The sequence below is a fragment of the Oculina patagonica genome, chromosome 13 (assembly GCF_052425735.1).
Source record: "Oculina patagonica isolate OP01 chromosome 13, crgOcupat, whole genome shotgun sequence".
Taxonomy (NCBI): Eukaryota; Metazoa; Cnidaria; class Anthozoa; order Scleractinia; family Oculinidae; genus Oculina; species Oculina patagonica.
Window position 1 is genome coordinate 25,277,960 of NC_135770.1, and position 13,622 is coordinate 25,291,581.

General features: G+C 39.8%; 1 protein-coding gene across 1 annotated transcript in view; it reads right to left on the reverse strand.

The window, feature by feature from the left end:
• LOC144636223 (ubiquitin carboxyl-terminal hydrolase 34-like) overlaps window positions 1-13,622 on the reverse strand; it is a 73,433-nt gene that overhangs the window by 18,078 nt on the left and 41,733 nt on the right. Inside the window, exons 38-46 of the mRNA XM_078495376.1 lie at window positions 12,995-13,200; window positions 12,133-12,433; window positions 10,981-11,168; window positions 9,814-9,881; window positions 9,220-9,295; window positions 8,180-8,266; window positions 7,665-7,739; window positions 693-844; window positions 129-177 (exon numbers count right to left, since the gene is read on the reverse strand). Of these exons, the coding sequence (XP_078351502.1) occupies window positions 129-177; window positions 693-844; window positions 7,665-7,739; window positions 8,180-8,266; window positions 9,220-9,295; window positions 9,814-9,881; window positions 10,981-11,168; window positions 12,133-12,433; window positions 12,995-13,200 (1,202 nt within the window). The remainder of the gene's footprint in view (window positions 1-128; window positions 178-692; window positions 845-7,664; window positions 7,740-8,179; window positions 8,267-9,219; window positions 9,296-9,813; window positions 9,882-10,980; window positions 11,169-12,132; window positions 12,434-12,994; window positions 13,201-13,622) is intronic.

Genomic DNA, 13,622 nt, shown 5'->3' on the forward strand with positions numbered 1-13,622 from the left:
CTGTTCAATCACGTTTACAGATAAGGTGTAACACAAGTATAGTTTTAAAGCACATAAATGAAAAAAGTTCTTCACAATAAACCTATTAAAAATATGATGAATTTTTCATTTGTATATTTTCACCATACCTTTCCTCCTGTTAATGCAGCCAAATCATTTTCTGATAGATGTAGTTGCCTGAAAACAAAAGAAAGGATACTGAGTCAGTAAACTACAACAACGTTTAACTTATGACTGACGAGGTTACAGCCACGTGCGTCGTATCGCAGCCCTCCTCTAAAAGGTTTCACCAATCGTTGAATCCCTTTTGTTGGTTCTCTAAGCCTTTCAGCCAATGAGAGAACAAAAGCACACGTGCAAATTTATTATTATGGGGTAATTTTAAAAAAAACCCTCATATCCAGGGCTTTTCTCTTTTCCGCCTCTCTCGGTTAAGGAGAGGAATGAAGTGAGGGCCTGGGAAAGAGGTTTGCTGTTTCGACATTCCCGCCACTCAAGTCATAGGAAACCAAAATACAATGCTAAACAAATGAGCGAAATCCGATATAAAAACTTAAATGTTGAGAGGTAAGAAAACGGCGCATTATACTCAGACTCTTGACCTCTCTGACAGAAAATGTTGGTACAGAAGTGATCTTACAGGTCATCTCGACAGCTATTGATGGTTTTACAACACAGAAAACCAAGCACACCTTTCGCCTCGGGATTCCTCAACTAATAGCGCCATGACGGAGATCATCTTTTCCAGGGATCCCACGCGGTATTTATCTTCTGGGAGAATGGTGACCACCTCCTCATCATCGTCATCATCACCATCATCATCATCTTCTGTTGTTGAGTCATTCTGCAAAAAAATAAAACGAACAAGTCACAAGCAGTTTTGATCAAGGGAAGCCTCGAGCCAAGTGGCCCATACTGCCAGAGCTTATTCCTTTTTTCGACTTTTTTTTGCTTGTTTACAAGCAAAAAGAAGTAGAATAGCGTTTACCTGGGCTAAAATCTGAACCGGAAGGGATTGCATTCTTGTTAACTCTCAAGGGACTGTTTTAATTTCTCAAGGGAATACTTTCCGCTGTGGGTGATCAAAGCGCGTGACTTGTAAAGTGTCACTCTATAGCTGTGCTTCAGCACTTCCGTTCTTGTAGAAAAAACGTGACTTGTCAAATTTACAAACATTATATAAGAATCAAAAACGTGAGTAGCCCAAATCTTACGTCACATAACCAATTAAGAATGTAAGGGGTTCAGCGCTCGAAGGCTGCGAAGTTTTAAACGATTAAGAACGCAATTTTTACTAGTACAAGTCTTTAGGCGCTAATATTAATTTAACCTAAAATCACATAGCGAAAACAAAGACCGCTTGGACATGTCCAAGCTATTTAAAACTACCACTACGCAGACCCATGTCACGCGATCTCAATACTCTGCGCTCTGTTTGTGTGAAATATTTATTGTTGTGTTACTCAAGCGTTTGGCTCGGAGCGAGTACAAGTCGTACAATTTACCCGGCCGGCGGAACGTGTTAATTATTGCAAAACAACGACTTATTTTCTGGATATCCCAATTTTTGTTTTGAGTTTACGGTATTTTGAGAATCGAAACGTTATCGAAACGTAAGTTGCAAGCTCAGCAAGAATGTGTCAAAGCACGGGATACACGTCATCGCGCCAGGGGAATCACCAAAAGCTTGTCGGAAGACGCTAAACGGAGAAACACAATGGGATAGCCTTTATAGTCTACTCTTTATTTTGGCGTGATTTGGCTTTCTTTTAAATGAACTGGTTTGGGTTATTTTATTGAACATTCGGAACAAAATAAATATTTGCATGCTAAGCAGGCATTTTTCCGGCTAGGCATGTGGTTTTAAAAAGCAAAAGATGACGTGGTAAAGGAAATTCATGTCACGTTCACTCCGTGACTAACGCAAACACGACTTGTGTGTTTCTCAAGTGACTGCTTTTCTAAAGATTTTACTGTGCGGCGCCGTGCCTTTAATTTAGCCAAAGCACTGAAAGAGGTCAGGAGGTCAAACATTACCCGCACGAACACACTAAAACGTTGCTAATAGTTAACCAAAAGGAACTCATTTCGTGACAATTGATTATTTCTGCTGAGTTGCACAGAGTATAGCTAACTGTCGTGGGTCGTGGGTCGTGGGTGGGAGTCGTGGGTCGTGGGTGTGGGTAAAGTCGTGGGTGTGGGTAAAAGTCGTGGGTAACAAAAAAGTAAAAAAAAAATACTGAACAAAAATTTGTGACAAAACAGTTCGGACTAAATCTGAAGACTTCCGATGATATCAACGAAAAATTCTGAAGTCGTCCGAAAACTTTCAAGAATTACGCGAACATAGCCGAACATTTTAAGAAAGCTTCCGAACATAACCGCGAAGAGTTTCCCTAATGGTCGCGGGTCGCGGGTCGCGGGTTTCAAGTCGCGTGTCGCGGGTTTTAAATAAATCGCGGGTTTTGAAAAAGTCGCGGGTTTTGAAAAAAGTCGCGTGTTTTTAAAAAGTTGAGATTTTTCAATAGAATGCATTTATTTCTCAGTAAAATTCATTCAAACAAATTTAAACCGGTTGCAAAGACGCCGGTTTTAAAATGATCGCGTTTTCTTCGGAACTACGTTACGAAGTAACGTTGCGAGTTCAGAGTCATGGCGGATTTCCACTGACGCGTAAATTTTTACGTGCGTGAAAAAAAATAGAGGCAATGTATGAACGACTTGCGTAAACGTGTAAGCAAGCCGTTTATACATTGTCTCTATTTTTTTTACGCACGTAAAAAATTACTCGTCAGTGGAAATCCACCATTAGACAATCAAATTGCGAACTTCGGAACAAACTTCCCAAACTTTGCCGACTGAACTTCTGAACTTCCCAAGTTTGCAAGTTGAGGAGGAACGAGACACGTTACAAAGTGGTGGCAGAAATATTTCAGCGATTCTAGCTGTTCGAGTTTCAAAATAGTTGTTTGAACAAGCACGGCGTCGGTATCAACGTTCTGACCTACAGTAAGTATAAGGATAAGGATTACATATACCGTCCGTTGCATCACGTCCTGAAAAAAAAAAACATGTTCAAATTGGGTATCAAACATTGCATGATTTGCAATCAAGCTTTTAAGTTTGAAAACAACGTTGCGCGCGAGCGATCATGAAGTTGAACCAAAGTATTCATGATTGAACGCGTACGGTTGATAAATATATTTTACTAGCATTCTGTGGCAAAAACTCTTTAAAATATTTTTAACTGGCGCAGATTTTAAAAACCCTTCTGCAGTTATGTTGACAGAAATGGTTTTGCTTCGCTAAACCATCGGAAGAAAACACGTACCATAAAAATAGAATTGAGCCGTAAACGTGTCGCGACTTTTAATTCAAATTTGTCTGACTCTTTCGCATTTGTATAAAATTAATTTCACGTGAAGATCGGTAAAGCCGTCCAGTTTCATTCGGTTTACAAACGCAGAAGACTTGACATTGAAGTTAAAGCCTCACAAAAATTTTAAAGATGTATTTGCTGTATATAAAAAGTTAAATTTGACCAAATTTCAGCCGACGTAAAATTTATTTATCGGCAGATCGCTCATGCGAAACGACGTCAGGCTCTTCAACTTCACTGAACCAAATATTTTGTAACTCTAGCCACTGGAATCGCTGAAACATTACCGCTGCTGCCATGTTTTCTTCACCTGAATTTCCGACATGAACATGACTTTCGAGCAACATGTCTTGTTCCTCCTCAACTTGCAAACTTGGGAAGTTTAGCCGGACCAAAGTTGGGGAGTTTGTTCCGAAGTTCGTAATTTGATTGTTTAACCCGCAAAGTAATTGGCTACTTTGTAACGTAGTTCCCAAGAAAACGAGTTTAAATTTGTTTGAATGAATTTTACTGAGAAATAATTGGTTTCTATCGAAAACTCGCAACTTTTTAAAAACACGCGACTTTTTTCAAAACCCGCGACTTTTTCAAAACCCGCGACTTATTTAAAACCCGCGACACGCGACTTGAAACCCGCGACCCGCGACCCGCGACCATTAGGGAAACTCAACCGCGAAGTCCCTTGTCTGAGCAAAGAACAATATTGGCCGTTTTCATAATATAGACGCGTTACCCGTCTGGACGAGCATGGGCACATTTTTAGTTTGTATGGTGGTTACACATGTCTCTAGGATAGGCAAAAGACACATTACCCGTCTAGACGAGCTACCTTTTGTAATGCGTCGCTCAAAACGCAGTACGTATTTTATACTTTATCCGCAGCCCGTAGCCCGCGTTTTAAATTTAAACCTCAGTTTGTAGTCCGTAGTCCTCAGTCCGTGACGAAAAACACTCATTCATATAATAGCAATAATACGTGCTTGTTATAAAAATAAGCACAACGATTTGGAAGAGCTAGGTAGGCGCAAAATTATATGCAGTGCCTCGGGTGTCGGTAAAATAAGAAAGCTCTCGAAAAGTTCTCACAATTCCAAGTGTGTAATAGGTTGTAGTAAAACTGTTGGCTGCAATATTTCCGGGTTCGAATCGCACATCTTGTCTCTTTGGCCAATAAGCGAGGCCATTGCATGATTTTATTAGTAAACCAATCAGAAGAGTTTTTTTTTGTAACCGCAAACGGAACCATCAAAATTTCCCACGGAAAAAATGTCGCTCAGTCTGCAACGCACAATGTCACGCAATATTTTAAAGTCATCGTTCTTGTCGCGCAAGGGGAGTGTGCGAGGACGAAATGCTAATGTAACTCAGAATAAGATAAAAATTTAATATTAATTTCCATGTGAATATTGTATTTATTACTCTTTTCTTTCGCTGTTCTTTTCTCAGACAAGAGGCTTCGTAAATGTTGGGACTTCCGACGACTTCGGAACTTTTCGTTAATATTACCGGAGATCTTCAGTTTTAGTCCATTTGCAAGCGATCAATCTGATCGCAAAATTCTAAGCACCGATCATGCCCCAATTTTATAATAATTATTGCTTTAATATTTTTACTTTATTTTAATATTTTAAATTCATTTAAATCTTAATTAAAACTATTTTGTTTATCTGTGCCTAAAATATGTTGGTGTTCTAGGGGTATTTCGCGGTGTTTCTCGTTTTAAAGACATCCCGACAAATTGTCAAGCAGAAAGAGCTCTGAAGAGTACCTTGGCTGGGACGAAACTCTGCGCCAGACTAGCCATGAACGAACTATTTTGTCACAAATTTTTGTTCAGTATTTTTTTTTTTACTTTTTTGTTACCCACGACTTTTACCCACACCCACGACTTTACCCACACCCACGACCCACGACTCCCACCCACGACCCACGACCCACGACAGTTAGCTATACTCCGGATACATACGAGTAACATACGGATACATACAAATAACATACGGATACATAAGGGTGCATACCAGTTCCTATTTCATTTCACTTTATTTTATCTTATTTTTCATTTTTATTTTATGCTCCCCACCCCCTTTTCCTCAACGAGGTTGCGCAACGAGCCCCAAGGACAAAACGTATTGCTGGATTTCATTGTCACGCAACGAAAAAGTACGACACAAAACCATTTACTAGTAAAAAAAAGTCAAAAATTTGAAATGTTATAAGATCAATAGCTCATCTTTACAATCTTACCCGTAACATACGAGTAACATAAGGACACATACGGGTGCATACCAGTTTCAATTTCACTTCACTTTATTTTATTTCTATATTTTGTGCAACATAAGTAAACCAAAAAAACATATGAGTACTTACGGGTAGCATACGAGTAACAAATCTATAATCGAAAAAAATCAAATAATGGTCATGATGTAACGCGTTTTTCCATCGCTCTCCCCGCCAATAAAAAATTGCGTGGCGAGCCCAATGGACAAAGAGCATTGCTGGCTTTCACTGTCACGCCATGATAAAGTAAAAACAGATCAATAATTCTGGGGGCCGTGTTTGGTCTGTAACTTTTTATATTTTCACTTAAGTCGGCTTGGCTGGTATACGTCGCGCAACCTTGTTAAGGGAAAGGGGGGGGTAGGGGGGGGGAGCATGAAATAAAAATGAAAAATAAGATAAAATAAAGTGAAATGAAATAGGAACTGGTATGCACCCGTGTGTATTCGTATGTTACTCGTATGTATCCGTGTGCTACTCGTATGTTACCTGTATGTAGCCGTATGTACCCGTGTGTTCCGTGTGTTACTCGTATGTTACTCGTAGTACTCGTGTGGTGTATTAGTCATGATCCAGTACAGAGCGGTTTGTTTGTCCGAATTTTGACTCACACCGGGGCTCAAATTCTGTGACGTCATTAGTGCGCTTCGCTAATTGCAACATCATTAAATGTGTTAAGTGATATTTATAAGTGTTTTTGTAGCTTTCGAATAACAAAATGTTTTGTGAAACATTTGAGAAGAAAAATAAGCGATAGGAAAATAGAACGACGTTTCGATGACGCCATGTCATCATTATCAAGTTTTAAAAATTATAATACGGAGTTCAGGCTTATATAGTGATCTAGGGTGTGATAATATATTAGCATATTAAGATTTTAAATAAACAGTTTAGCACGCACAGAATCTGATTGCGTGTTAAGTTTCGGCTTTATGTTTCTAATAAAGAGCATTTCGTAAATTAAACAGTCCAACTTCGTGCGGCATTTCTTTAAAACAGAAAACTGGTCTTGTACATTGTAGACTTGCAGCTGGTGGTCTTCTTTTAAGTGTCGGTTTTGTAGCCTGTTGTGAAATTACTTCCGGTGGAAGCAGTAAACGTTAAACGTTTCTTCCGTTCAGAAGTTAATGCATCGCCATTAGAAAAATAAACAGCAACTGTTTTGCTGGAAATGTAGTCGTTAGAAATGGGATGTGTAGCCGTAAGGTAAAGAATAACGAGGAGAAGCGGCTTTTGGTAATATCCAAACGAAAATTTAACTCTCAATGTGGGGTTAAGATTGCGTGACGAGACAAAAGGTAACTCTGTCGTGCGTAACCTAACCTGCGATCAGGCGTTATTTTTCTGCATTAAGCCGAGTAGAAATCTTTCTAACTCGAAAGGGAACAACTATTTCGATTAAACATGTTAAAGGGAAACGTCAAAGTTTACCTTTTTTAACCAAGCCAAAGTATATGAGTCGCAAAGCACCCAGCCGTCGCGACTGACAAGTACAGCATTTACTCCGCGAAAATAAAAAAATGCTTGAACTGAAAGACGTTTGAATTCTTCCATGATATGTTCGAACAACAATGCCCAGGATAAACCTTCTACTCATACTAACTTCATGCAAAAAAAGTCGATATCTCGAAGAGATCTTTGATTATATAGCATTAAGCGACTAGGAGTATTTCTATTCCCCCCTGGATGGGATGCTAGTCCATCGCAGGGTACCCCCAGCATTATTTCGCCAGTACCCATTTATACACCTAGGTGGATAGAGGCACTATGAGAGTAAAGAGTCTTGTCCATGAACACAACACAGTGACCCCGGCCAGGGCACGAATCAGGACCATTCGATCCGGAGTCTGGCGCGGTAACTATTAGGCCACCGCGCCTCCCATAGGCACCACAATACACAAAATATTTAAGAGCGGTAGTGACATTTGAACAGAGTAAGTATTTAACGAGCTTTTCTCACGCCAATCGCCTGATGACTAGCAACCTTCTAGGACTGGATCATACTTACCACTTCCGACGCTTTTGTTCCAAGATAGAATCCTACCATGACTGATATAGCGTCCATTTTAAGAAGAAATTCACGCTGTTAAAATAGAATGACGATATGCCACTAAGCAGGTAGTACAGATAACCTTAACGTACCACTTACCAGATGCATTTTGAAATCTAGAGCAGTTTCCAAATTAAGCGTCGTTATACTTCAAACAAATTTAAAATCTTTCTGGTCAGTCACAAAGAACGCAGACAGTCCAATGAACCAGTCAAAAACTTGACGCAAATAAGTCATTATGCAGCCGGCACGAAGCGCGGGAAAACGTGTGCGAGCGAGTCACGATTGACTTTGGTTTTACTTCTGATTGGTTAATTGAGTGCGCGAAAAAGTAATAACTTCAAAACGTCATAAGAATTGTCCAGTGACCCAAAGAACAGGGAAAACAGAACCAAATGCGCCATTTCTTACAAAAGTGATTGGAAATTGCTAATTACAACAATGATAACAGTAGTTGATAACGTTGAACAAACCTCTTCTCTGCCAAGTACAGCAAACTGGTGAATAAACCAGAACACCTCTGAAAGATTCTTCACATAAGCCTTGATATTTTGCTCCAACTAAAAGACACAAAGACCACCATGTAAGGAGAGAAGCCATGGATTTTTGGCTCACCGCACGAACAAACCACAGATAAAAACACCGGCTACATGCTGTAACCCTACAAAGCTGCACGTGAAGCTGTGATGGTACTAAGGAGCCGACAAACTTTCCCCATCCCATATCCTCCGTATCACGTAATTAGTTACGTGACGTGACATGGAGGCAAAGAGGCCTGTTCTACATTTCTTTGTTTAAGGACTGGTCAATTACTAATATATCCTCCATATCCTCTGTGTCACGTAATTAGTTACGTGACGTGACATGGAGGCAAAAAGGCCTGTTCTACCTTTCTTTGTTTAGGGACTGGTTAATTAATACAACATACTGTTTCAGTTCTCGCCTATGTTTGCATCTTAATTTTTCTATGGACTTAACACACAAATATGTGGAAAACTAAAAAAAGACTTGTATAAGAAGTGAGAAATTTTTCCTTTGTTAAGGAAACGGGAAAAGACGTACTGGAACAGCAGTGTCCATCAGGGAAAACTAAGGTGGTGTATGTGGGGAATCACACTTTTAAAAGCTGATATCAAATCAAAAACCTCCAACCCCTTACAGAATAATGTGTTTTTTGAGCAAAGAGGGTGGGTCATGTAATTTTGAAACCCCTACCAGGGGTGGGTCAGTCAGTTTTGAGCCAGAAGGAAAGGGTGGCCACAAATTTTCAAGCCACAACTTTTCCAATTGCTCCCCCCCCCCCCCGGTACTTATTGACCAGTCCTTCAGTTTTGTTGCCTTTGTAAGTGTAGCTATTCTTGCTCTTTTTATAAGGAAAAAAAGGTACCGTATATTTGTAGCGTAAGACGTTCCGATTTTAGAATCAGGCAGATGAAGACCCTGGTACCGTATGTAGTACATCTACAAACTATTCACTTCAAACAACTACCACCTGAGTTCATCTTTTTCTTACCAGCCTGAAAACAGCTTTAACAAACCCGCTGACATAAACAAAGTAGCTCTTCTCGGGTTCTTCCACTTCTCCATCCCTGGAAAAGTCAAAAACACGGCACAACAACATCAATTAAATGCAACATTGTAAACCAAATGAAACAACCTTCTGGAACTGGCCATTTCCAGAGTCAGTGACAAGGAAAAATCAAATACATAAAAAATCAGAGAAAGCCAACCCAAATTGTATACACAACGTTTTTGGTCTATAGTCAAAGATTCGCTGTGAATTTACACCGATCTAAGTTTTAAAGATTTTTGCAATCACATCCTTTACTAGGTCTGAAAAAAACTCTGATTATTTACAGCGTCAATACTTCTTTCGCTCAAGAGACGCCAAAAATTTGACTGAAAAATTCCATACTGATGACGTAATTCCACAGAGATCCGTGTAGTGTCTCTGATTGGTTGAATTTTTTGCGCGCAAGTATCAACCAATCAGGGACACTGCAATCGTATCCGCATTTTGGGCGCGCGAAAATTCAAGCGTTCTGGCGATTTCGTAACAAAAGCAGTCAGTTTTCGTAATTTATGCCCAACAAAAAGACAGGCTTACTCTTCTACAGGGGTCACATACAGAGGCCTCAGGATCTGAATGACATCCAGGCAGAGACGAGCAAACATCTACAAACAGAAACATAACAAAAGTTAAAGAAAGCACCGCTTTTATAAAGTATCCTAGCCAGCTCTCACAGGTGTGAAATATCGTCGAAGTTTGGCAGACCTTAACGGCATTTTTCTCGCGGAAAGTTCAACACATGCTAGTTTCGAAATGGCAGAAAGATTTGATATAGGAGACGTCTTCAGAGAAATTGATCCTGATCTGTGTGAGTGATCCTGATCTTGAGTGCAAAAGTTCGCATTACGGTCTGCTTACCTTCAAATGTTTGAAGATCAATCATGCCACGTTTTATACACAATTAGATCATATTACGGCGTTACGTGTTCACGCTTAGATGCAAGCGACGGGATTTTGCCCATTTGTATGCAGGTTAGAGACAGTCCTAGGCCTGCTATCCTCTATAGACATTCCTTATGATTTTTTGCAACGATTTCTCCATTGTAACAATGGTTTTCCGCAATGTCTTTCATTTTGGCAAAAATGCGTCAATTGATGTGTTGGAATCTGGATTGAAAAGTCCGGGCTCAAGGGCATTGCACTGCACTGAGAGAGCCTCTCTACACCCGGGAGTTTAAAACGGTACTAGTGAACTGTTACACTGACCCCGCAAAAGGCAGGGACAAGCAATTCTCAAGCAGATTTCGTACTCTTTTGAGCTTTTGAAATTCCATGACCATCCCATACCTTTTCCATGACTTTTCAATGTTATCCATGAGCTAAATTTGACCAGTTTTCTGAGAAATTTTCAAAACTTCTTTTGTTTTCAGGTATGTTTTTACCCTTTTCTTCACAAAAATGGCCTGCCTAATTTATTTTGTACAAACAATACCTATTTCTATGACTTTCAATAATCCACATTTAAATTCCATGACTTTTCAGGCCTGGAAAAAGAAATTCTTAAATTCCATGATTTTCCCGTTTTTCCATGACCCATACGAACCCTGTCAAGGGGAAATCCCAAGTTGAGTTCATTTCTATCCGCTTCTGCTACAGAACATGAAGTGATGCGCCTCCCAGTTTATTAGTCGGTTCTGAAGAGGGTTTACGTTCACTTTAACTGATAACACATTTATTACGTATGCAATAAATGATTTGACTCACATGCCGGATACTTTGAATAGGGCACTTGACCAGCACCTGAAGCAGCCAGTCCTCACTTGCAAGTGTCTGCAGAAACCACTCACAGACCACAGAAGACTGCGCATACTGCGTCAACAGCAAGTCCGCCCAGTTCTTAATCAGCACTTTCTCTTTGGCGTGGACAAGAGTTTCCAACAAGAATGACGTCCCTGAGATTTAATTAAAGTTGATCAAAATACAAGCAATGAGGCACCAAACTATTTTACGTTTCTTGTGGTACATCCATTCCTCGTTCGCTACAAAAAAATCTCCAGTTTTCATTTTTACGCGTGAGTAAACCATTTATAATGGCCGCTGCTAAGACTTAAAACAACGTGGCCATCTATTCTAAGAATATTTTTTTTACAAGTTAAACAGTGACGATGGGAATGGATTGCAAGGAAGACAAAGTTGAAAGCACTTGTTTTGCGTTGTAAAACTTGGATTGAATTCCGTCGAGAAGTTACCACAGTTCATTTAAAGGGGCTACGTCACGGGGATTTTGCAGATTTTTGGTCTAAACTGTTCTGAAATTAGTGGTAGCCATCTGAACCCATGAAAAACATTATCTTTGAACATCTGAAGGAAGATTTAATCTAAATGTGCGAAAAGAAAACCAAACTTCGGTTATAAATATCGATTTTTTGAAGACGCGTGGAAACAACTTGAAAAGTTAAGCCTTAATTTTTTCAGATTGTAATCCCTTCCATCCAAGCCATCTGCAGCCAAAGACACTTCTCGCGCACCACTGGTAGCCATGTCAGGCCGACCGCCACCTGACCTTTATTACAAACTTAACAAAACCATACATGTACATCCTGCATCATAGGGAAAATTACACGATGGCAAAGCTAACAAATGATACAGGGCCAACTAAAAATCTTGGGGCGGGTGGGTGGGAAAAGGTCAGTAATGGCAGACGCAACAAAAACAACTGCCCGCCAAAGGTCACATGACCCTTTCCCAGGTACCAGCGGTGTGTGAGAAAAAACATTTTCCACTTATTTCGTTTCACTCAGCCGGTGGAAAATAACACTTGTTAACAGTTTTAGTACTCTAATATTGCGATTGTTAATAAAAATACACCATCATTTTTAGGTTTCCTACCAAGACACAAGACAAAACCATAGTTACCCAGTTTGACATTGGACAGCACAACCTCATTGGAGTCTGGTACCGAAGGTGGAATGTTACTGCATATAAGCCACATGAAATTGAAATAAGTTGTATCAAACACATGTTTGTCGTGTAAGAACTGAATGTTATCATGCCATATCCAGTCGGCCAGTTCCTGATTCAGCTCTACGTTTGGAGTTTCAGCCAACAGGTCTTTCTCGTTAGGATCGCAACGTTCGTAAAATAGCATGTACGCGCTGTGTGTCTTCTCGAATGAAAAGTCCATGAACTTCTCTGTCACTGCATCGTACGTCTTGGTCTGATGACATAATCAATCAATCAATCAATCAATCAATCAATCAATCAATCAATCAATCAATCAATCAATCAGTCAATCAATCAGTCAATCAATCAACAAAATCAATGTCATATCAAACGATTATTCATATTTCTTCTTTACACAAATATATGTTTAAATTTTACGCCAAGTTGTCCACAACGTCCCTGGTTTCAAATGATTTACTTGAATTTAGGTTGTTTGAACCATTAGAATCAGTTCATAATAAGATTCTTTACACAAACCTTTCGCCTTCTTTGATGCACTAGACTGTATAGACTGTATATATTTCAGAAAATAAGTACTTATCCTTATGCACAATTTTGTGCGCCTAATTTGACGTGACAGCGTAACTTTTTTCGCGACATTTTTTTTGAATTGCGATTATCCCGCAAAGCTGTGCTCTTCAATAAACCCTGAAGTTTAATAACTCTTAAAAAACACATGACTTCATGTTATACCCCACTGTGTACTCCTATACAAAGCAACGCTCGCTTTCTTCCATGCTATGCAAAAGTTGTTTTGTAAAGAAGATACACTTACTGTCATTTCGCCGCCAAAACATTCAGACGCGATCTGCGCAGGATCAAATGGTTTCACTTCAGCATCATTGAACAAGAACCACTGATCACGCCCCTGGGGAGAGGAGCGGTCAAGGATGAAGCTGTAGTAGTGTCCCCCCTCCGCAGTACCAGTGTGAACTACAACTCCAATCAACTGATACCAGTAACTTAAATCAAGCTGAGGGTCTAAAGGAAAAGAAAGGAAATCACATCAATTATTTAACTTAGCATTTCAACATATGTCAAATTTAGCAAAAAATATTCAACGTCAACCGGTTCGCCAACAGCTCTCCTAGCTTGCATACTGTTGTCAGCTTTGAACTTACACCCGCTTTCAGTGTTACGTGCATAGCAATCTTTCTACATCCCTCTTTTTACATCATTTTTCCACAGCGTCTTTCGATGTGCTGTTTGAAATGAGCCAATCAAAACCAATGTATACCGTTGTTGGTTTTATAAAAATGAGCCCACAAGATCAGAAGGTCATGCTAGTGGGCTGTGATTGGTAGATTTCGATCCGTGTTGTAAGTTAAGCACGTCGAAAGATGGATGTCGACAGAAAGCCGCTATGCACGTAACACTGAAAGCGGGTGTAAAATGCCTTGCAC